We start from the raw sequence: 24,690 nt of genomic DNA on the forward strand, positions 1-24,690 counted from the left end.
TATGTTTCCACACAATCACATCATCTGCAAGCTCATCAAGATGAAAATCATGCACGAGCATCCAAAGCGTGAAGAATTCTCGGATGTGGTGGACGGTTACAATATCTGGGGGCTTTATCTTGAGGATCCATGCGTTGTTCTTTAAGCCTTCCCTCACCTTTTATGTTTTCCTCGTCGAGGCCTCATAAATAAGGGGAGCGATGTCTTTTGGTTTACGGCCAAGCAGCCAAGGAGAGTTTCAGAAAGGCGTTCTCGCTTCGTTCCCCACATTGATATGGTGGAGGCGTAGAAGAACTCAAGCACTGGCGGAGCTTCAGCAAGGCCGAATGGGCCGTGGCCCGCCCAGCCCATGAAGTTTTGTACAGTATACATCTACTCTTGGGCCTTAAAACAGCAGACCATAAACTATGTTCTTCTTGCTGGCCCGCCCATGTTTGGGCTGCAAGCTCCGCCACTGAACTCAAGGTCCTTCTCGTCACAGGGGTTGCCTAGACCCACCCAGAGTTTGGATGGTGGTGGTCGGATCTTATCGAACATGGCAAGAAAGCATCTCGAAGAATGTACGTACTAGCTACACTTCGTTACCAATGATGCATGCTGGCAGAAGGCAGATGCTGCGCGGACAACTCGACAGGTTTATTTGATACGTACACCTTGCAAACATGCCACATGCGTGAGACTGAACCGGTAGACACACCACACATACACTTTTGTCCCGTGGCCACACTTTGCAATATCACGCACCGCAACAGACACGTCACTGTCACTCACACACCCAATACACAGAGACACCCTTACCTGCATGCGGACAACTCTGTACGTACTGCTCTTCCCAGACAACCGTTGCATGATGCATGCACCCTGTAACCACCGCAGCCACGTACGTCTCAGATATCTTACAGGCAGACGTGGCACGACACGTCCCGTGATCTCGGCGCGCATGCACGCGTCAGTCGTAGGCGGCGCTGAAGAAGGCCTTGGCGGTGCATGCGGCGAGGATCTGGAGGACGCCGGCGTTGGAGCGGGCGACGCAGCGCGGCGACTTGAACTGGCTCACGGGGGCGCCCAGGGAGAGGTAGTGGCGGAGCACCCGGTGGAAGGTCCCCCGCTGCAGCACCCGCAGCTCCAGCGGGCCGATGGCGCAGGACCGCCGCGACCCGACGTAGCCGGGGTCCGCGAAGGAGCGGTCCAGCTCGTCGCAGCACCCCTGCAGCGCGTCGGCGCTGGCGTCGGCCGCGGCGGCGTTGAGCTCGACGAAGACCACGTAGTGGCCCGGGTCCGACGACATGTCCGCGTGGCTGGTGTAGTCCACCACCTCCAGCTTCTCGGCGGCGAGGAACTTGGCGGCGGCGGCGTCCACGGCCAGCTGCAGGTCCTGCTCGCTGTTCTTGTCGATGTTGATGGACAGCGCCAGGTTCCGGCGGCACACGAACTTGAGCTTGGGCGTCGCGTTGTGGAACCCGGCCACCCGCACCACGTCGCCCAGCCTGTACCGGTACAACCCTGCCAAACATATTTTTCGTTTCAGAAACCACTAGTACAATTCTATCACCAAATAATCATGGAATTTTTTCTTGTGATTTTCCGAGAGTGGAAACATAGTATCCATCGAAGCAAGTCATGATGAAATAAAAGGCCCAGCACGGCATGTAAAATGATGGGCCAACATGAGACAAACAAGCAATGATGCAAACAAAATTCTCCTATAGCTGTGGTCACGGATTGGACATGTACCGGCAACCTGTGCGTGCCCACTTGTGCTGTGTGTTGCACCGGTTCTTATCCAATTATCATCTGCCAGGATACATCATTTCGTGTAGGCCCGCCCGGCCTTGCTGTGGCGCCCATGCTCAACCTCATCCGTGGAGCCATGCAGGTGAGGTGACGACAAACCCTACTGTTAACTGACGCACTTGAAAATTTATCATATTCTGCTTGAAAACTAACACAAGAATAGGATAAATTTTCAGGGGTAGATCGATAGGGAGGTTAGGAGTGTGCGTGGCTTCAGATGACGGAAGAGTTTTTGTTGCCTTTGATCTTAGGTTTTGTTTGACAGTTGCAGGCGTTGCATTCACATGTGAATGCGTGTATATGACCTGCCACCTGCCGGCCTGGTCAAAGTTAAACTTTGGCTAACCTGGTCCGGAAATTGAATTGTGCGAGTTCCAAGCTACTCCATGGATGGAGTAGATGGAGTAGCTGCTAGCTATAGGGATCAAGAATGTCGCCTCCTACCTCTCTAGAAGAAGAAAAGAAAGGTGGCTAGGGTTTTCACGTAAGTGCCGCCGTCACCGCTGGTACCCCTAGCCTCCGGGTGCCTTCCAGCACCGGAGAGGTGGGGAAAACCCTGGTTTGAAGTTAGCTGTGTTCGGGCAATGACGTCATTGACTGTGTGGGATACGATCTCTTGTCTTGTCGTCGTTCTGGCGATGCTCATGCTGGTTGGCATCGGAAGACGGTGCGTCAAGCTTCAGATAGGCTAGATCTTGGGCCGCGTTTTGGCCTACATTTCTTCTACGTGATCTTGGACGAGTTGTTTGCTGGAGAGGAGGTCGACGGTCCATAGTTTCGTCTTTTGCCTTCTTCTTCTTTCGGCATTGCGCGACAATTTCAACTTCGTCGGAAACCCTAGTGAGATAAGGCCTCCTCGATTCTGTCTAGCCAGATTTGGGATGATTACCCAACTCACTTTGCCTTCTTCTTCTCCAGGACGGCGATCTGATTCTCTGTGTGCTATCACCGGCTTCTCCTGGCTCGCTCTGACCGATGCCTTCCCTCCGCCACATCAACAACGTTACCCTGGCACCACGGGCATTCTAGAGATGCAAAGGTGACATCGAGTTTTGCTCATGGCACGTTACCAACAAGTTCAAGAGGAAGTTGCCGTCGATATATCAAAGGATATATATTTCATCTTATGCCTTAGTAAGGATAGTCTTATAAAGGTTGGGCAATTTTAATATATGACGTTGCCTTCTCGCGGGCAAGAATGATGAACAAGGGCAAAGGGACAGACCGCCTTGTCTCGCATATATATTTTTACCAGTCCACCGGTTCAACACCTAATCTATGGATTTTGACGCATTTTGATTTTTTAACCTCCATCCCATAATATAATACGTTTCTGCAAGCTATCCACACGCCACACTTTCTAGGCTTGCTTCCCTTTGTTCGGACTTACTACCGCGATAAAAATATGCAATGATGGGCGGAAGTAAGATTTATATTGGAACATCGAGTCCTAAGTCGTGTCTTGGCCAGGGCTATATGTTTGGTCTTTGGAAAAACAACGAGCACTTTGATTCTTGGTGTTTTGGCTCGATGTGTTGAATGATAATATTCATTCCAGATAATGCTGAAAAGTCCGCGGACTCTCATCACCTTTTTGTTTTTTCCCGGAGAAAAGGACTTGCATCAGCCGTGTCGATTAATGTACTCTACTAGTCAACAAAGTTAATGTATGCTCGACGGTGTAACTTTCATACAGATCATCGATCACAAGCTACTCCCTTCGTTCCAAATTACTCGTCGCAAAAATGGATGTATCTAGAATTAAAATACATCTAGATACATCCATACCTGTGACAAGTAATTCGGAACGAAGGGAGTACTATATACGTGACAGTAACGCCACAACTAATACCCACCGTAGCCGCCATCTTCTGCTTCGTGAAGCACCATGACAGCGCAGTAGCACTGTGTTCGACTTTGGTTCACTAGGTCAGAGGAGAGAATCCATGCCCTCCAAGATTGCTCGCCAATATACGTCGCAACCAAACGGGGTCTAGTTCATCGGACGGCTCATTTGGTGACCAAATTGACCCACTAGACCGGCTAGATAACGGGGCAGAAAATGGTGTTCGCTCCGGTCCAAATTAATTGGCGCGGCTCTATTATGTCCACTTCAAAATCCCTGTGCGTTTCGACAGGAATCCATCGAGAGGTGACCGTCTTATATACCTAAAAGCTAGCCATTTAGAAAGTGGAGGCTCCACTTGGTTAAGTTAAGACCTCAGTGAAGGACTGATCACCCAGCACAAGGGTTTGGAACCGGAAGGCGACAGGCCAAGTCAATGCCCCCCCTTGCCAAGTGAGAGGGAATAACCTTGGCGGGTTCATGCATGGACTCCATGGAGGGTACGTAAAAGAGGCAAGGAAATAAGGTGGTGCAGTGGTGCGTGCGTACCTGCGAATGTGGTCATGACGACCTCGTAGTGCTCGCCCACGACGACGTCCGTCAGGCCGACGGGCTCCGACTCGCCGTAGCACGCGTCGGGGCCGGGGGCGGCCGTGCAGCCGGGCCTGAGGGGGATGAACTCGAAGTAGCCGATGTCGGGGAGCACGGTGAAGGTGGCGGACTCGGGCGGCATCGCGGGCTCCAGGTTGGCGCCGATCCACCCCTCGGACGCGCCGTACTCGGCGGCGACCAGCGGCAGCCCGCCCGCGTAGTGCCGGAGCTTCTTCACGTAGTGCTCCATGGACCCCGTCATAATGCCGTACACGTACTTGGCGTTGGGCCACAGCGCCGGGATCACCCCGTACCAGTTGCTCAGGCCGGCGCACTTGCGCGCCACGGCGTCGGCGAGCTCGGGGTTCGGCCCGGCGAGTAGCGCCGACACGGCCTGCCGGACGGCCGGCGAGGTGACGCGGGTCGGCGACAGGGCGCCTCGGCGGATGTCGGCGCAGAGCTCCTCCCACACCCGCTCGAAGGTCTGGAAGGCGAGCACGACGCTGTGCGCGAAGGTGGCCGATACCATCTGCACCTCGCCGGCGGCGAGCAGGCCGCAGAGGAGGTGGCAGTAGAGCGACTGCGCGAAGTCGGCGCCGAAGATCACCTCGTCGGGGCTGCAGCACTGCGACTGCACCACGCGCATCGTCGCCTTGAACTCCTCGCTGCGGTACACGTTGGTGGTCGCCGTGGTGGCCGTCAGCCCGCCCTTGGTCGTGAACTGCCGGCTGCTGTAGATGAACTGCAGCGCCTTGCCGTCCTCCACGGGGAACTCCCTGCCGTTAAGCAGTCAACATATACACCTCATTAATGGAGATCACCAACCGAAAAACCTTCACTAAAACTAGAAGGAGAATGAGAATGACAGGCCGGCGGTACAAGAGGAACAAAAGGAGGTTGCAGTCGTACGTTAGGCTTATAGCGTCGATCATAGATTTAATTCTAACAGGTTATTCTACAACTGATTACTCCATTCCAACTCACAGATCCATCGATACTGTTGGTTCACGTGATGTACAAATTGATAACAGCCGAATTATGGCGGAGGACGACTCCCCGGCCCGGATCGAGGCCGGGCACCAGAAGCCACAAATTTAACCGAACGAAATCTGGGCTGGATTTGCTCTCTACCTGTTCCTGAAGGCGTAGGAGGTTCGGTATATCTGCATCGTGGACTTGACGAGCTCCTCGTTGAACAGCAGGTACTTGCGCTTCCCCTGCGTCGTGCCGGAGCTGCGCGTCGCGCGTGCACCAAGATGCATCACCATGATCAGTCCTCGAGGAGAGCTTAAAGAGGAGCTAAATGTACGGTAGGAGCCTTGATTGGCAAGTGGCAACGAGCGACCAACCAACCTTAGGGAGATGGAGGTGACGGGCTTGCCGGTGAGGATGGGCGTGGCGTCGCCGTCGACGATGCGCTCAATGTAGGGCTCGAGGTCGGCGTGCGTGGCGAGCGGCACGCATTCCTTGAAGCTGGCGGGGTCGGTGCGGCCGGCGAGGCCCAGCCCCTGCAGGTACTCGGTGGCGCCGTTCTCGACAAGGATCCGCCGCAGCGTCTCCCGCTGCACAATGTCGGCGTCCCGTGTCAGCCGCTCGAACTCGGCGATCACCTTCTCGCCGCGGAACTCGCTGTTCTTCTTCTCCAACATCTTGCCGCTGCTTGCAGAGTCGAATCACCACCGATGCAGTGATGCTAGTCCACTCTCCACACCGGTCGGGCTCCAAGCGGCTGCCACTAGACGCTGCAACAACAGGAAGAAGAGCCGAAACCAAGTCAAAAGCATGGGGGGTGGGGCTAGTTCGACTGTTGAAGAAGAGGAGGTGACGTCAGCGATGAGATTTTGTGTCCAACATCGCTCGTGTCCTCTTTTGGATAAAAAGCTCGAGCGGGACAAAATTAACAGCGGGACTTTTCTTTGCTTCTTCGACGAAACGAAACAAAACAAAACACCGAGAGGGCAAACGAGAGGAGAGGATCGTGAGAAGAGAGCAGCGGGAACAGTGGCCACAGGTCTGTCTGTGTGCTTCTCGCTGCCCGTGAGGTGGAACTACTAAAAACCAAGGCCTAGAAATCGGCTAGTAGTAGCTAAAATTAGTTCAGTCGAGGGACAAAGATCCAACGATCTTCTCTCTCTGCTCTTTCCTTTTCTTCTCTCTGTCACGCAAATTGATGAGGAGCCTACGACGGAGAGCAGAGCAAAGGAACAGCGCAAGAGACAAAGAACAGCTAGGGAAGGGAACCCGAGAAAGAAAGAAAAGGGAGCGCGCGGCCACGAGCCGGAGCCGGCCCGTCCGCGTGGGCGCACTCACCTCGGGGTGTCCGCCGCGGGAGGCGGGACCGGGCAGGCAACGGAGGCCGCGGTGCTGCAGCTAGTCGCGCCGCGGCAACGGACAAAGCGCGACGCGGGAGGGAACGAGACGCCCCTCCGCTCAAGCACCTATGCTAGGCGCGAAGACGCACGGGGGACAGCGCGCGGCGTGGAGTGGAGAGAGTACGGTGAGGTGAGGACTGAGGAGACGACGAACGCGGGCGGATATATACACGCGGGCGGGCGACGCGCGGTTTTATCTGCGTGCGATGCAGGACTGTCGGGAGGGGTAATACAGGAACACACGATCTTTTTTGCCATGGGTTGTTGTTGATGGGACACGATGATGGCCTTTTCATCTTGCTGTGGCACGACACGATCGGGCTGCAGAATACGGCGCAAAGTTTGCTATCCGGTTTTATCCATGGCTGCAAATGGGGGGAGTTGAAGTCGGGAACGGTTTGATTTAGCTTTATCCCCTCGCAGGTAGCGACAGACATGCGGATTTAATTCTAATCACAACATCCTGGTTGTGCACATCAAGTAATTTCAGCATAGGCGAGTGATAGGCGCCGGTCGGCCGGACGAAATTTTGGCCAACCACACTGTGCATGTACGCCTTGCGTAGTTGTAGCCGCGTGATCCCTTTTTCAACTACTTCGTTCAGAAAAAACAGAAAAGAAAATCCATGGTGCCTGTACACCGCGTCCACGACGTGATCCTCCGAGACGCCAATCAGCTCGTCAGCCGTCCTCGCCCGTTCGCCACGACGATCGCCGCCCTCGTCGCTGGTGGTCGGCCTCGCAGCTGCAACCTCGCCGGTTCCAGCCGGACGTGTAGCCCTGTAGCGAATCGGCGTCGTCTTGTAGCATGCCCGCCGTCTGTGTAGTTGAAGCACCTAGCCGCCACCGTCGTAGCACGTCCGTCACAGCACCATCGTGCTGCCGGCCGCGGCTCTCAACTTAGCGGTTCGCGCAAAATCAGCATGCCGGTTGAAGCCTTTTCTCACGCTGGTGAAAGCTTTTTTCACGTCAGTTTAAGCATTTTTCACAGACTTGAAGCTTTTCCCATGCCGATCGAAGCTTTTTTCACCGCAGGTTGAAGCTTTTTCCCACGTCCATCGGCGCCCGTTGCCCACCTATTTGCAGCAGCACCGCGCACCGGTTGTGCCATCTTCTTATGTCGTTTACAACACTGTAGGTCACCGGTTGAAGCTTTCATGTGACAATATGGTTGTAGCTTTTCTCAATTTGCGGTGGTTTGGTTGAAACTTTTTCAAACTACAGTTGAAGCTTTCATATAAACGGTTGCAGCTCTTCAGTCGCATAGTGGTCCGGTAAGCTTTATATGCCACCGGTTGAAGCTCTATATACCATCGGTTGAAGCCTTTGAATCAAAGGTGGAACATTTTTACAAGAACGGTTGCATCATCATCTTAGCCGTGGAAGCTCTGACGACTGTCGGTTTCAGTTTGTGACCGAGAAGGTGAGGGTGCGCAGGGGGCTGAGAGGGGAAAAAGGCTGGGAGGAGCTGGTTGTCGACGTCTTCTCCTCCCCGCCGTGGCTCGCCCTAAGAGCAAGGTCTCGTTCATGTCGTTGTGTGCGCATGAGCATAGAGACGGAGGAACTAAGCGGTTGCAGCGGCACCTAGTGAGGTAGAAGAAACGGTGATGTGGAAGAAACCGTTTGTAGAAAGAAAGGGGAGCCCTGGGCGACGCATGATACGAATTGATCCACAGGCTCGCGTGCGACCGGCCCAACCTTCGGTTGGCTGCCCGGCCACAAAATTTTCTCTTTAGGATTACGCAGAGTGGATATTTATCTTTTCTACTATGGACAATCTCGTATACAGGGTATAGTCCCTCCACTTCTAGAAAAACCCAAGCTTTGCATAAGTTTTACGCTTTTTTAAGAAAAACTTACGATCCACTCACTAACCGTCAAAATAGTACAAAGAACATAAGAAGTAAAAAAATCATCTAAGTCAAAGACCACCTAGGGACGACTATAAGCACAGGAGCCAGACAAACATTGTTATAGTAGGGAGTTGGGAACTTGTCGTGCTAAGGCTCCATATGACCAACACACCAGAACAACAACCGCCGATGATAAAAAGAAGCGTAGGTCTTAGGCTCCTTTGTTCAAAGAAAAATGAAAGAAAATTGTAGGATTCCTGTGTTTGACTAAGACCCCTAGTGGCATAATAACACGTCAATTATACATTTCATGTGGTTTGACTTTGTTTTGACTCTGTTTATTACGATTCCTATGTTTTCTCTATTCATGTAAATTGAACACCCAAGTTTGTGAAATTCCCACGTTTCCTTTTTTTGAAGAAAAAATGTTATACACATGCATTCTTATCCAATTCTTATTTTTTTTCCTTTCCTGCGTTTTTAGAATCATGTGATCAAAAGGAGCCTCAAAACAAACTTTGAAAATTTTGACCAATGATATTGTTTTAGTTATTTAGACCGAGACATATGCACATTTTTGTCTGAGAAGTACTTTCTGGGTAATATTATATTTGGTTGGTTTTATGCATACTCCCTTTGTAACCCCCAAGGGGAGCCAAAGAATATTTGTAAATCACAAGTATATGGGATCACAACAGTTTTCGAGGGTAGAGTATTCAACCCAAATTTATAGATTCGACATAAGGGGAGCCAAAGAATATTTGTAAGTATTAGCAGCTGAGTTGTCAATTCAACCACACCTGGAGATTAATTATCTGCAGCAAAGTGATCAGTAGCAAAGTAGTATGATAGTTTTGATAGTAGGAGCAACAACAATAGTAACAGTAACAGTGATAGCAGTAGTTTTATAGCAAGTGCAATAGTAACAATAGCAGTAGTAACTTAGCAGAAATAATATGTACGAAAATCGTAGGCACTGGATCTGCGATTCGTTGGATGATATTCATCATGAGACAGTCATAACCTAGGGTGATATGGCACTAGCTCCAGTTCATAAATATAATGTAGGCACGTATTCCGTAAATAATCATACGTGCTTATGGAAATTACTTGCATGACATCTTTTGTCCTACCCTCGCGTGGCAGCGGGGTCCTATTAGAAACTAAGGGATATTAAGGTCTCCTTTTAATAGAGAACCGGAACAAAGCATTAGCACATAGTGTATACATGAACTCCTCAAACTATGGTCATCACCGAGAGTGGTCCCGACTATTGTCACTCCGGGGTTGCCGGATCATAACACATACTCTCTGCGTTCCATATTACTCGTTGCTGATTTAGTACAACTTGTACTAAATCAGCGACAAGTAATATGGAACAGAGGGAGTAGTAGGTGACTATAACTTGCAAGATCGGATCTAGAACATAGATATAATGGTGATAACATAAACGGTTCAGATCTGAAATCATGGCACCCGGGCCCAAAGTGACAAGCATTAAGCATGGCAAAGTCATAGCAACATCAATCTCAGAACATAATGGATACTAGGGATCAAACCCTAACAAAACTAACTCAAGCATGATGAATCTCATCCAAATCATCACCGACTAGCGAGCCTATGAAAGAATTACTCACTCCAGGTGGGGAGCATCATGGAATTGGCGATGAAGAAGGGTTGGTGATGACGAAGATAAAGGATCGCCCTCTCCAGAGCCCCAAACGGACTCCAGATCTGGCCTCCTGATACGTCTCCAATGTATCTATAATTTTTTATTGTTCCATACTATTATATTACCTGTTTTGGATGTTTATGGGCTTTATTTTACACATTATTATCATTTTTGGGACTAACCTACTAACCGGAGGCCCAGCCTGTATTGCTGTTTTTTTTGCCTATTTCAGTATTTCGAAGAAAAGGAATATCAAACGGAGTCCAAACAGAATGAAACCTTCGGAAGCGTGATTTTTGGAACGAACGTGATCCAGAGGACTTGGAGTGCAAGTCAAGAAGTAGCTGAGGCGACCACAAGAGGGTAGGATGCCCCCCCCCTATAGGGCGCGCCCCCCTGTCTTGTGGGCCCCTCGGGCGGCCACCGACCTACTTCTTCCTCCTATATAAGCCTACATACCCCGAAAACATCCAGGGAGCCACCAAAGAAATATTTCCGCCACCGTAACCTTCTGTATCCGCGAGATCCCATCTTGGAGCCGTCGCCGGCGTTCTGCCGGAGGGGGATTCCACCATGGAGGGCTTCTACATCAACACCATAGCCCTTCCGATGAGTTGTGAGTAGTTTACCACAGACCTTCAGGTCCATAGTTATTAGCTAGATGGCTTCTTCTCTATTTTTGGATCTCAATACAATGTTCTCCCCTCTCTTGTGGAGATCTATTCGATGTAATCTCTTTTTGCGGTGTGTTTGTCGAGATCCGATGAATTGTGGGTTTATGATCAAGTTTATCTATGGATAATAATTGAATCTTCTCTGAATTCTTTTATGTGATTGAGTTATCTTTGCAAGTATCTTCGAATTATCGGTTTGGTTTGGCCTACTAGATTGATCTTTCTTGCCATGGGAGAAGTGCTTAGCTTTGGGTTCAATCTTGCGGTGTTCTTACCCAGTGATGGAAAGGGTTGCAAGACATGTATTGTATTGTTGCCATCGAGGATAAAAAGATAGGGTTTATATCATATTGCTTGAGTTTATCCCTCTACATCATGTCATCTTGCTTAATGCGTTACTCTGTTCTTATGAACTTAATACTCTAGATGCATGCTGGATAGCGGTCGATGTGTGGAGTAATAGTAGTAGATGCAGGCAGGAGTCGGTCTACTTGTTGTGGACGTGATGCCTATATACATGATCATGCCTAGATAACGTCATAATTATTCGCTTTTCTATCAATTGCTCGACAGTAATTTGTTCACCCACCGTAATACTTATGCTCTTGAGAGAAGCCTCTAGTGAAACCTATGGCCCCCGGTTCTATCTCTTATCATATTTGCTTCCAATTTACTTGTATTTGCATCTTTATTTTCTGCATCTATATTATAAAATACCAAAAATATATTTATCTTATCATATTATCTCTATCAGATCTCACTTTCGCAAGTGGCCGTGAAGGGATTGACAACCCCTTTATTGTGTTGGTTGCGAGTTCTTTGTTTGTTTGTGTAGGTTCGTGGGACTTGTTGAGGAGCCTCCTACTGGATTGATACCTTGGTTCTCAAAAACTGAGGGAAATACTTACGCTACTATTGTTGCATCACCCTTTCCTCTTCAAGAAAAACCAACGCAAGCTCAAGACGTAGCACCTCCCGACGAAGAATAGGAGACGACGACGGCTCTGTCTCGTGAAACGCTATAATTCTTTCTCCCTAATTTTTTGTGGAAAAACATGATTTTACAACGTCGATTTCAGTGTCTGTGGGGCCACTAGGTGGGGACAACCCACCTGGGCGTGCCTGGAGGGGGTGGCGTGGCCTGGTGGGTTTTTCCCACCTAGGTGCCCCCCTCCGGTGGTTCTTGGCTCCAGAAAGTATCTCTTATTGTATAAAAATCCTCGCAAAGTTTTGTTCCATTCTGTGAACTTTTATTTCTGCACAAAAACAACATCATGGTAGTTCTACTGAAAACAGCGTCAGTCCGGGTTAGTTTCATTCAAATCATGCAAATTAGAGTCCAAAACAAGAGGAAAATTATTAGGAAAAGTAGATACGACGGAGACGTATCAACTCCCCAAAGCTTAAACCTTTGCTTGTCCTCAAGCAATTCAGTTGATAAACTGAAAGTGAAAAAGAAAAACTTTTACGAACTCTTTTGCTCTTGTTTCCATAAATAAGATTAAACATCACCCAGGTTTTCAGCAAAGATTATAACTAATCATGTCGAGAATAACTCTTAAAAATTATATTAACTCATATCAATGACATAATCAACTAGCGATCAATAATAAGACATCTCAAACAACAACACGTTGTCAAAACAACCATGATACAATATGAAAATAGTGGTATCTCGCTAGCCCTTTCTGAGACCGCAAAATATAAATGCAAAGCACCTCCAAAGTTCAAGCAGCGACTAAACATTGTAATTCATGGTAGAAAAGGTCCAGTCATGATGCATCCAACTTTAGCTACACACAATGCATAAGCACGACAACATTGCTCTCAGGTTTTGGTGCTTATATGAGAAGGTGATGACATAATATAAAAGTAAATAGATAGTCCTTTTGGCAGAGGGAAGCAGTGATTTGCAGAGGTGCCAGAGCTCAGGTTCTTAAAACAGAGGTAAATGAAATTTTGAGACATGCACCCTTGTTGTTTACTTTGCGAACATGAGTTATCAATATCTTCCATACTAAACACATTAGTAGCGGTTCCGAAGCGATAATGTAAAGGTTGTTGCTCCATAGGAGTTTTTGTTTGATTATTTATAAGTTCTTTTTGCAATTGGGACTGGGAATCTCTATTACCGCCCCTTTCTCGTGCAATGATGAGTGAATAAACACTAATCCTGAGAATAAGCCGCTTAGCATGGAAGATACCGACTACCTCCTGTCGCTCTATGAACAATCCAGGCACACAAAAAGGATATTTATTGGAAGTTTTTAGAGGTGGCACATGCAAATTTACTTAGGACAGCAGGGTAATACCGCATATAGGTAGGTATGGTGGACTCATTTGGAATAACTTGGGTTTCAGGTTTTTGATGCACAAGCAGAATTCCCACTTAGTATAGGCGAAGGCTAGCAAATAGGTTGAGAAGCGGCCAGCTAGAGAGCAAAAACGGCCATGAACATGCATTATGTATAAGTAACATTGGATACTAGCATGAGTAGGATATGAACACCCTGAACATAAATATCATAGAGGCTATATTGGTTTTGATTCAATTACATGCATAAACATGTGCCAAGTCAAGCCATCTGAACATTCAGAGGAGGATACCATATCATTATACTACATCACAATCATTTTAACGCAATGTTGACATCCAAGATAAATCATTATCCACTCCTAGCTACTTATGCATGGCATGAGAAACTATAATCTCTAATTGTCATTGCAAACATGTTTGATCATAATTGGCCGAATCATGGATACTAGGTTAAACATATTTACAATAACAGAACAAGTCGAGTTCATACTTGTTTCACTCTGCCACAGACAGTTCATCGAATATCGTCATTATTGCCTTTCACTTGCACGGCCGAACGATTTGAAAATAATAATAGTGCAAGAGTGTCGTGGACTAAAATGGAATCTGCAAACATTTTATTCAAAAGGAGAAGACAATGTAATATGGACTCTTTCTCAGATCAACAATAATGCATATGAGAGCCACTCAACATTTTCATCGTGGTCTTCTCCTTGGTGTGACTCAATAAAAAGAAAAGAAATTCAGAGAAACACACTGGAATATTTTTAGAGTTTTTGGTTTTTCGTAAACAAGCAAATAAAAAGGGAAAAGCAAAAATGAGCAAAACTATTTACACGGGAAAGCTCCCAACAAGTAGAAGAAGAACAAAAAAATCTTTTTGGGTTTTCTTTTTAGTGCTACAACAATTTAAACTAGGTAAATAAAAAATAAGCAAGAAATGTGTTTTTGGATTTTCTCAAAGTTTTTCAAACACACAAGAAGAAAATGAATAAATAAATTTAACATGGATAATACAATGAAAAAGTGTGAACATCGATAACTGGAATGAAATGTGTGAACATGAATGTACTGTCAGCGGAAATATGTACTCCCCCAAGCTTAGGCTTTTGGTCTAATTTGGTAATCAGTCAGTAGCCTGCGTAATGGTCGGAGTGGTAGCTCATGTACGCTCTCGGTGCGGATGCCTCAGCCTGCCGTGCGGCCACAACCGTTGCGTTATGGGCTCGAGCCTCACTCTCAAGAACAAAATATCTTCCCCTATTATGAACATTAAAGAGATCAGGTGCAGGCAAATATGTGTCCACCATGGAGTCCTTATTAAACAACAATTTATAAGTGAAATTATGGGGTTCATCTGTAAGGATCTATGATGTTTCATAGCATCAAAGTCTAGATACTGCGTGAGTAAAATAGGATCATAGGGCAAAGGTGAAACACCCAACTCTCTTGCTAAGCGTGTGGCATAAATTCCACCATAAAAATATCCACTACCAGCGTTGTGTTGCAACCTACGTGCAACAATTTCTCCAAGATTATAACTTTTGTCACCGGTGAGAGCGGTGTGTATAAGGCTCAAGTCTGGGGCACAAAGTGTACTACAATCTTGTTTGCCTACAATACATTTTCCATTAAAAAATGCGAAGTACTGGATTGCGGGAATATCTCAAACTCAGACCTTCGCGGTTCATCGAGTGAACCCTACAATGGGATTTTGCAGTGGTGAGTGAATCTCTCTAAAGATATGGTAAATGGATTTTCATACAATTTAAATGACACCCTAGACTCACATGGATGGAATTTAAATCCTTTGACAAATGATTCAGTGAGAGTGAGGTGTTGGTTGCACTTATCTTAAATGTAGGGACCGAGATCGGCATTGTGAACATATTTCTCAAATTCCTCATTAATGCCCACACTCACCATATAATCGTTGCATGGCCATAAGCATGTTTTGGTGGTGGCATCTTGTATGGAACTTTCACTCGGTTCAACATAAGACCGACGAGCGGAGCTGCTACTAGAAGATGCCTCCGAGGATCTCCTCCTCGAGGAACTCCTTCAAAGAAGTCCATAATATTCACGTATAATTTTCTAAAAAATTTGGGTCACAAAATTTTGTTAACAAAACTTCACAGGACTGGTAGCAACTACTCATAGGAATGTATAGAGGCCATAGCAAGCATTCAAACTACTTAGAACTCTAAGAATTCAACATGCAAGCTCATATACAGAAGCACCAAGAGTAGCTAATTATTCAAAATATAAATCACTAAAATAAAAACTAATTGGACACACGGAAGAATCATATACCAAGCAACAATCCCCCGAAACAGTTTCGGAAATGGAGCTTCGAGCAAAGAGACCGAAAATCGCGGGGTTGAGAGCAAGAACACGAAAGAAAGAGCAATGGTGATTTTTTCTGGAGGTAGGTGACGATGTGGGATGAAGAGATAAGTGAGGGGTCCCACGTGGGGACCACAACTCACCAGGGCGCGCTTGGGGGTCTTGGCGCGCCCAGGTGGGTTGTGCCCACCTGGTGCACCTTCCTCTGATATTATTTGCACCAAAAATTCCTAAATATTCAGAAAAAAATTGTATTAAATTTTCAGAGCATTCTAAGAAATTTTATTTTTGGGTCATTTTTTATTGCATGGAAAATTCAGAAAACAGACAAAACATGGCATTTTATTTTATTTAACTAATAAAAACAAAAAAACAAAAGATAGGGACAGAAGGTAGTGCTCACTAAATTCATCAACTTCATACCTCTAAAAAATGATCCATTAATAAGGTTGATCAAGTCTTATTAACAACCACTTTCGATTAGCATGAAACCGAAGAATTTTCATATTTGAATGTACCCAACAATAAGCATTTCATATTTCTTTTTAACAGTAGGTATAGGTAGTTGAAAATTTTCAATAGTGTTTGTCGGAGATTTTTCAATAACATTAATATCATTCACTTGGAATTGTTTTTTCAGAAAGTGCATCGTATGCTCATTACCATTGATATGAAAAGTGACCTTGCTTTTATTGCAATCAATAACAGCCCCTGCAGTATTCAAGAAGGGTCTACCAAGGATAATCGACATGTTGTCGTCCTCGGTCATCTCAAGTATAACAAAGTCAGTCAGGATAGTAACATTAGCAACAACAACGGGCACAACCTCACAAATACCGATAGGTATGGCAGTTGATTTGTCAACCATTTGCAAAGATATTTCAGTAGGTGTGAGTTTATTCAATTCAAGTCTTTTATATAAAGAGAAAGGCATAACACTAACACCAGCTCCCAAATCGCACAAAGCAGTTTTCACAGAATTTCTTTTAATGGAGCAAGGTATAGCTGGTATTCGAGGATCTCCAAGTTATTTAGGTACTCCATCTTTAAAAGTATAATTAGCAAGCATGGTGGAGATTTTAGCTTCTAGTATTTTTCTCTTATTGGTGATGATGTCTTTCATGTACTTTGCATAAGGAGGCATTTTTAAGAGATCTGTCAAGTGAGTACGCAAAAAGACTGGCCTCAGCATTTCAGCAAAGCGTTCAAATTCTTCATCATCTTTCTTTTTAGTTGACTTAGGTGGAAAGGGCATAGGTTTTGAACCCATGGCTCTCTTTCCTTTCCATGTTTTCTAGCAACAAAGTCTCTTTTATCATATCTTTTATTCTTGGGTTGTGGGTTATCAAGATCAACTGCTAGTTCTATCTCCACATCATTGTCTGGTTCTTTATTATTTGTTTGAGTTTCTTCATGAACCTCGTCATTATCTTTTTCATTATCAGAAGGTGAGTGTTCACTACCAGATTGAGTTTCAGCATCAGAGATAGAAACTTCATTATCATTATCAGGAGGTTTTTCTACTTCAGGTTCACTAGAGGCATGCAAAGTCCTATCATTTTCCTTCTTCTTTTTCTTTTTAGAAGGACTAGGTGCATCACTCTTTGAGAGTCTTGTTCAATTCTTTTTGGGTGTCCCTCAGGATAAAGTGGTTCCTTAGTCATCCTACCTCCTCTAGTCATTACTCTAACAGCATGATCATCGATATTATTATTCATTTCATCTAACAACTCTCTTTGAGATTTAGCAACTTGTTCTAACTGAGTTTGAACCATATAAGCATGCTTCCCTACACCTCTAATATCATTTGAGATTCTAAATAATAAGTCACTCAAGCGAGCAATCATATTAGAATTGTATTTCAACTGTTTCATAACATTTGCATTGAAGTGTTCTTGCTTTCTAATGTAGTTTTCAAACTCATAAAGGCATTGGGCAGGGTGCATATTGTGAGGATTATCATTGTCGTTGAATTTCATTAGAATTTACCTATACCACCTTAGGTGGTGGTGGTATATCAAGCCCATGTATTTTTTCAACAGGAGGTAAAATTTTGACATCCTCAGATTTAATACCTTTTTCCTTCATAGATTTCTTTGCCTCTTGCATATCTTCACGTCTGAGATATAAAATACCTCTCTTTTTCGGAGTGGGTTTAGGCGGTGTTTCAGGAGGAGTCCAATCATCATAATTTTTCAATATGTTATTCAATAATTCTTCAACTTGCTCAATAGTTCGTTCCCTGAAAACACAACCAGCACAACTATATAGGAATTCCCTAGAGCATTGGTTAGTCCATTATAGAAGATATCAAGTATTTCATTTTTCTTAAGAGGATGATCAGGCAAAGCATTAAGCAATTGGAGAAGCCTCCCCCAAGCCAGTGGGAAGCTCTCTTCTTCAATTGCACAAAGTTAAATATTTCCTGCAAGGCAGCTTGTTTCTTATGAGCAGGGAAATATGTTTCAAAGAAGTAATAAATCATATCTTGGGGACTACGCACACAACCAGGAGCAAGAGTATTGTACCAAGCTTTAGCATCACCCTTTAATGAGAATGGAAATAACTTAAAAATATAATAATAGTGAATCCTCTCATCATGAGCAAAAAGTGTGGCTATGTCATTCAACTTAGTAAGATGTCCACAACAGTTTCAGTTTCATAACCATGGAAAGGATCAGATTCAACCAAAGTAATCAACTCTGGGTCGATAGAGAATTCATAATCCTTATCATCAACGAAGATATGTGAAGTAGCAAACTGAGGATCACTTTTCATTTTAGCATTCAAAGTTTTTTCTTTATACTTGCATAATAATTTTTCTAGATCATCTATATCCTTACAAGCAAGAATATCTCTAGTTGCCTCCTCATTCATAACATAACCTTCCGGTACCTTTGGCAATTCATATCTAGGAGGGCTAGTTCTAGTAGGTTTTTCAAGATTTTTAGTTTCAAGCTCATCATCAGTTTCAACAATATCATGTTGTCTTACTCTAGCAATTTTTTCATTAAGAAATTCACCTAGTGACACATTATCATCAAGCAAGGTACTAGCATCATCATGAGTAGCATTCATAGAAGAAGTATCATCATCAATAACTTGCGACATATCAGAATTAATAGCATGTGGTGGTGTTGCAAGTCTATTTATAACAGAAGGTGAATCAAGTGCGGAGCTAGATAGTAGTTTCTTACCTCCCCTCGTCTTAGAGGGAAAAATCTTAGTCTTAGCATCCTTCAGATTCTTCATAGTGATAATTTGATAATAAACCCAAGTGACTCAACAAATATAACTATGCTCCCCGGCAACGGCGCAAGAAAAAGGTCTTGATAACCCACAAGTATATGGGATCACAACAGTTTTCGAGGGTAGAGTATTCAACCCAAATCTATAGATTCAACACAAGGGGGCCAAAGAATATTTGCAATTATTAGCAGGTGAGTTGTAAATTCAACCACACCTCGAGATTAATTATCTGTAGCAAAGTGATCAGTAGCAAAGTAGTATGATAATTTTGATAGTATTATCAATAGCAATAGTATCAGTAATAGTGATAGCAGTAGTTTTGTAGTAAGTGCAATAGTAACAACAGCAGTAGTAACTTAGCAAAAATAATATGTAGGAAATTCGTAGGCATTGGATCGGCGATTCGTTGGATGATATTCATCATGAGACACTCATAACCTAGGGCGATACAGCACTAGCTCCAGTTCATAAATATAATGTAGCCATGTATTTCGTAAATAGTCATACGTGCCTATGGAAAGAACTTGCATGACATCTTTTGTCCTACCCTCCCGTGGCAGCAGGGTCCTATTGGAAACTAAGGGATATTAAGGCCTCCTTTTAATAGAGAACTGAAACAAAGCATTAGCACATGGTGAATACATGAACTCCTCAAACTACGGTCATCACCGGGAGTGGTCTCGACTATTGTCACTCTGGGGTTGCCGGATCATAACACGTAATAGGTGACTATAACTTGCAAGGTCGGATCTAGAACATAGATATAATGGTGATAATATAAATGGTTCAGATCTGAAATCATGGCATCCGGACCCAAAGTGACAAGCATTAAGCATGGTAAAGTCACAACAATATCAATCTCAGAAGATAATGGATACTAGGGATCAAGCCCTAACAAAACTAACTCGATTACATGATGAATCTCATCCAACTCCTCATCGACCAGCGAGCCTATGAAGGAATTACCCACTCCCGGTGGGGAGCATCATGGAATTGGCGATGGAGAAGGGTTGGCGATGACGAAGATTGAAGATCCCCCTCTCCGGAGCCCCAAACGGACTCCAGATCTGGCCTCCCGATGAAGAACAGGAGACAGCAGCGGTTCTGTCTCGTGAAACGTGATAATTCTTTCTCCCTAATTTTTTCTGAAAAATAGGATTTTATAGCGTCAGTTTCAGGGTCTGCGGGGCCACCAGGTGGGGACAACCCACCTGCGCGCGCCTAGAGGGGGTGGCGTTCCCTGGTGGGTTGTTCCCACTCAGGTGCCCCCCTCCGGGGGTCCTTGGCTCTAGAACTTATCTCTTATTGTATAAAAAATCCTTGCAAAATTTTGTTCCATTCCAAGAACTTTTATTTCTACACAAAACAACACCATGGTAGTTCTGCTGAAAACATCATCAGTCTGGGTTAGTTTCATTCTAATCAGGCAAATTAGAGTCCAAAACAAGAGGAAAAGCGTTAGGAAAAGTAGATACAACGGAGACGTATCAGTTATCATATACCACATTGTCACTGATATATTCTCACATAAGCAAGAGCAAGGTTTTTATTGGCACACGAGGGCCCAAATCTTGGTAAAACTTGTGCCTCGTGTCCATCTGATAATCCAAGGTGACGTCCCACTGTCATAGAAATCCACGTACGTTCATCATACTATTGTTACATACATTTTGAAGCACCATCGACAAAATGGAGAGCTCGATGGAGCTGAAAATTCCATCCCGCCAAAATTTTCATGTTTATAATGCCACGTAAAACAACCCCCAACCTCTACATAAACACCACAACCTAGTTTTTAAAATTACACTCTAGACGTTACAGGGATAGAAGAGGTACAAGGAATCAATTAGAGTGGTGTGTCCCCTAGGTTTTTATATTGGCAGTTTCTGTAACAAGAGCGGAGCGTACGGAGGAGCATGTTCTCAATTTCAAGGCTTGATCAAGGGTCATCGATTTCTCAACCGCAATAGGGTGCACAACCATTTGACACTGATGGCCGACTACTTTGCCCTGGAAGCACTCTTGGTTGACCATTTTCACCAGCGTTTTCGGATGTGCAAGACTGTCTTCAATTGTTTGTACCATGGCGTCCAGTCCTTTGATGACTACTTAATCTTGAATAAAGACGTCGTGGGAATGATTGGCTTCTCTGGTTACTAGAAGTGCATGGCTACACTACGGATTCTTGCATATGGCACAACCGCTCATTCGTGGGACGAGTACCTATGGATGTGTGAGAGCACATGAAAAGATGTCATTTGCAACTGTCATGGTCGAGGTGTTCGGACCTTAGTATTGTTGGGGAACGTTGCAGAAAATTAAAATTTTTCCTACGGTTTCACCAAGATCCATCTATGAGTTCATCTAAGCAACGAGTCAAGGGGAAGAGTTTGCATCTACATACCACTTGTAGATCGAGTGCGGAAGCGTTCAAGGGGATGGTGATGATGGAGTCGTACTCGTCGTGATTCGGATCACCGATGACCAAGTGCTGAACGGACATCACCTCCACGTTCAACACACGTACGGGACGGACGACGTCTCCTCCGTCTTGATCCAGCAAGGAGGAAGGAGAGGTTGAGGAAGGCAGCTCCAACGGCAGCACGACGGCGTGGTGTAGTTGGTGCAGAAGTACTCCGACAGGGCTTCGCCAAGCACGTACGGAGGAGGAGAGGTGTTGGGGAGGGGAGGGGCTGCGCCTTGAGTTGTGTCCAGCAGCCCTCCCCTCACCCATCTATATATAGGAGGAGAGGGGCAAGGGGGCCGGCCCTCTAGGGGAAACCCTAGGGGGGGGGGGGCGGCGGCCAAAGGGAGAGGGAAAAGGGGTGGCTTGCCCCCCAAGCTAGGGGGCGCCCCCTTTAGGGTTTCCCCTCCCCTTGCCCTAGCCGCATGGGCCTAGGTGGGGAGGCGTGCCCAGCCCACTAGGGGCTGGCTCCCTCTCCCACACAGCCCATGTGGCCCCCCGGGAGGGGTGGCCCCACCCGGTGGACCCCCGGAACCCTTCCGGTGGCCCCGGTACAATACCGGTATGCCACCGAAACTTTCTGGTGTCCGTTTAACCACTTTCCTTATATAAATCTTTACCTCCGGACCATTCCGGAACTCCTCGTGACGTCCGGGATCTCATCCGGGACTCCGAACAACATTCGGTAATCACATACTTGTCTTCCTGATAACCCTAGCGTCACCGAACCTTAAGTGTGTAGACCCTACGGGTTCGGGAGACATGCAGACATGACCGAGACGACCTCAGGTCAATAACCAACAGCGGGATCTGGATACCCATGTTGGCTCCCACATGCTCCTCGATGTTGTCATCGGATGAACCACGATGTCGAGGATTTGATCAAACCCCGTATGCAATTCCCTTTGTCAATCGGTACGTTACATGCCCGAGACTCGATCGTCGGTATCCCAATACCTCGTTCAGTCTCGTTACCGGCAAGTCACTTTACTCGTATCGTAATGCATGATCCCGTGACCAAACACTTGGTCACCTTGAGCTCATTATGATGATGCATTACCGAGTGGGCCCAGAGATACCTCTCCGTCATACGGAGTGACAAATCCCAGTCTCGATCTGTGTCAACCCAACAGACACTTTCGGAGATACCTGTAATGCACCTTTATAGTCACCCAGTTACGTTGTGATGTTTGGTACACCCAAAGCACTCCTACGGTATCCGAGAGTTACACGATCTCATGGTCTAAGGAAGAGATACTTGACATTGGAAAAGCTCTAGCAAACGAACTAACCGACCTTTGTGCTATGCTTAGGATTGGGTCTTGTCCATCACATCATTCTCCTAATGATGTGATCCCGTTATCAACAACATCCAATGTCCATAGCCAGGAAACCATGACTATCTGTTGATCACAACGAGCTAGTCAACTAGAGGCTCACTAGGGACATATTGTGGTCTATGTATTCACACGTGTATTACGATTTCCGGATAATACAGTTATAGCATGAATAAAAGACTATTATCATGAACAAAGAAATATAATAATAACACTTTTATTATTGCCTCTAGGGCATATTTCCAACAAGTATGTGAGAGAACCAGTTGTGGCAGACATCGAGAGACTCTTGGCAATCTCAGAAGCAAGAGGGTGGTCAGGTTTGCTTGGATCTCTTGACTGCATGCATTGGAAATGGAAGAACTGCCCAAAGGCTTTACAAGGGAAATGGCATGGTCATGTTAAGAAGCCTACCATCATTATTGAAGCAGTTGCATCACATGATCTTTGGATTTGGCATGCTTTCTTTGGCATACCCGGGTCTCACAATGATATCAATGTGCTATGGCGATCACCGTAGTTTGCGAGGCTGGCTGAAGGAAAAACTCCTCCTTGCCACTATACTATCAATGGACATGAGTACAACATATGCTACTCTCTGGTTAATGGTATCCATCCTTCATGGGCTAACTTTGTCAGCACCATCTCTAACCTAGTTGGTCAGAAAAATGCTCACTTTGCCCAAAGACAAAGAGCAGCTAGAAAGAATGTTGACAGAGCATTTGGAGTTCTGCAGGCCCGTTTTGCAATTGTTCATGGACCTGCTAAACAATGGGATCCAGAGACATTGTGGGAGGTGATGACATGTTGTGTGATCATGCACAACATGATCGTCAAGGGTGAGGGCGAGGATGCTGCTACAGCTGTAGAATTTGAGAATATGGGTGATCCTATCGAGCTTTCAGACCAGAATTCAAATGCATCAACAAATTCATCAACATGGGTGATCATGCACATTCGAAGAGTTTATTCAAATGCATCAACAAATTTGACATCGACCAACTCACGAGCAGCTGAAGGAAGATCTGATTGAGCATTTGTGGGCGGTTAAAGGGGGCAACAATGTTGGGATGTAATATTTAAACTTTTTAAAATTTGAACTATTGTTGCTTGCGGCTATTTGAATGTCTGTACTCTATGTATGCTGCTATTTGATCGTGCAGACTTAAAAATGAAGGAGACCAAATGTAAGTGGGCTCCGTTGGATGGCGAAGGTGGCCCAACCATGATTAAGGGTGACCCTGCTGTTGACCACCCTCACCATCACCCTCCATCCGCATCTGGTGTTCGTCTTGAGCTTGAACTCTGCAGGGACGGAGGGGAAGTGCTTTGTAAACTCCAGAGGCATTGGCAGACTCTCCAACTTTGGAGCAAGGATAACCTTGTATAAGTGTCTTGGTCCTGACTCCTCGTGGTAGTGGCCATAGTTCCTCCGCTTGGCGCTTGGGTGATCCTGCACCGGCACTTCGACCAATGGCGGCACGACCTCCTTGCTCTTCTCCAATGGTGGCACGACCTCCTTGCCCTTGTCCATCTGCATTATGAACACCACGCAGTTTAATGGTCAACATTCATTCATATCGGCCTAACGCTCCTATATTAACCCACTCTACTAACCCAACACCACACTCAAACCTCCTCTGTTTCACCACCTCCCCTCTCCCACCTATCTATTTCACCACCTCTCCCTCGCCATGAACTCCAACTCCAACCCCAACCCTTTCCGCTGGGGTATTGGATGGAGGGTCTTCTTTCTTGGGTGCTTGCTCGGTGACCTACCGCAAGAAGTTCGAGCACACTATGGAAGTATGTTCGAACTTCAGCAACATCGATGACATGCACAAAGAGGTCGACGCTTTTATTAAGAAGGCTACACCGGACAAGCTGAAGACACTGATTCTAGACCCAGCAAAGAGTGCAATGTTAGTGGACATCCTGCGCTGGGCCATGAATCAGGCAAACTACGGCGAGCTGGACAGAGGGCAAGATGGTCCAAGTACAGGCAGTACAAGGTGCCTCAAGACTAGCTTGTCGTGGCGCATTGGAGTAGGACATTCGGGTTGCCGGAGGACGATAACGACGAGGTGCAGATAGTGGCCAGGGCGTCGGCGGCTGGCGACCGTGCAAGACCCATTGTTCTTGATGAAGACGATGAAGAAGAAAAGAAGATGCCCCC

At 45.9% G+C, this 24,690-nt stretch overlaps 1 protein-coding gene across 1 annotated transcript; it reads right to left on the reverse strand.

Moving 5' to 3' along the window:
- Positions 1-615: 615 nt before the first annotated feature.
- On the reverse strand, positions 616-6,768 carry LOC119275467 (jasmonoyl--L-amino acid synthetase GH3.3-like). The gene is made up of 5 exons (XM_037556318.1): positions 6,542-6,768; positions 5,585-5,973; positions 5,363-5,464; positions 4,190-5,007; positions 616-1,503 (listed from the first exon to the last, which is right to left on the reverse strand). The coding sequence occupies exons 2-5, from the start codon at positions 5,878-5,880 to the stop codon at positions 950-952; spliced, it is 1,770 nt and encodes a 589-aa protein (XP_037412215.1). The 5' UTR covers positions 5,881-5,973; positions 6,542-6,768; the 3' UTR covers positions 616-949.
- Positions 6,769-24,690: the final 17,922 nt, after the last annotated feature.

This window comes from Triticum dicoccoides, chromosome 3B, assembly GCF_002162155.2.
Source record: "Triticum dicoccoides isolate Atlit2015 ecotype Zavitan chromosome 3B, WEW_v2.0, whole genome shotgun sequence".
Taxonomy (NCBI): Eukaryota; Viridiplantae; Streptophyta; class Magnoliopsida; order Poales; family Poaceae; genus Triticum; species Triticum dicoccoides.

Excerpts from the sequence above, each read along its gene's own strand:
- LOC119275467 (XM_037556318.1), bottom strand. The coding sequence starts at position 5,880 with ATGTTGGAGAAGAAGAACAGCGAGTTCCGCGGCGAGAAGGTGATCGCC. Across the intron at positions 5,465-5,584 it reads GTCACCTCCATCTCCCTAAG|CTCCGGCACGACGCAGGGGA; the intron begins GTTGGTTGGTCG and ends CGCGACGCGCAG. Across the intron at positions 1,504-4,189 it reads CGTCATGACCACATTCGCAG|GGTTGTACCGGTACAGGCTG; the intron begins GTACGCACGCAC and ends TATGTTTGGCAG.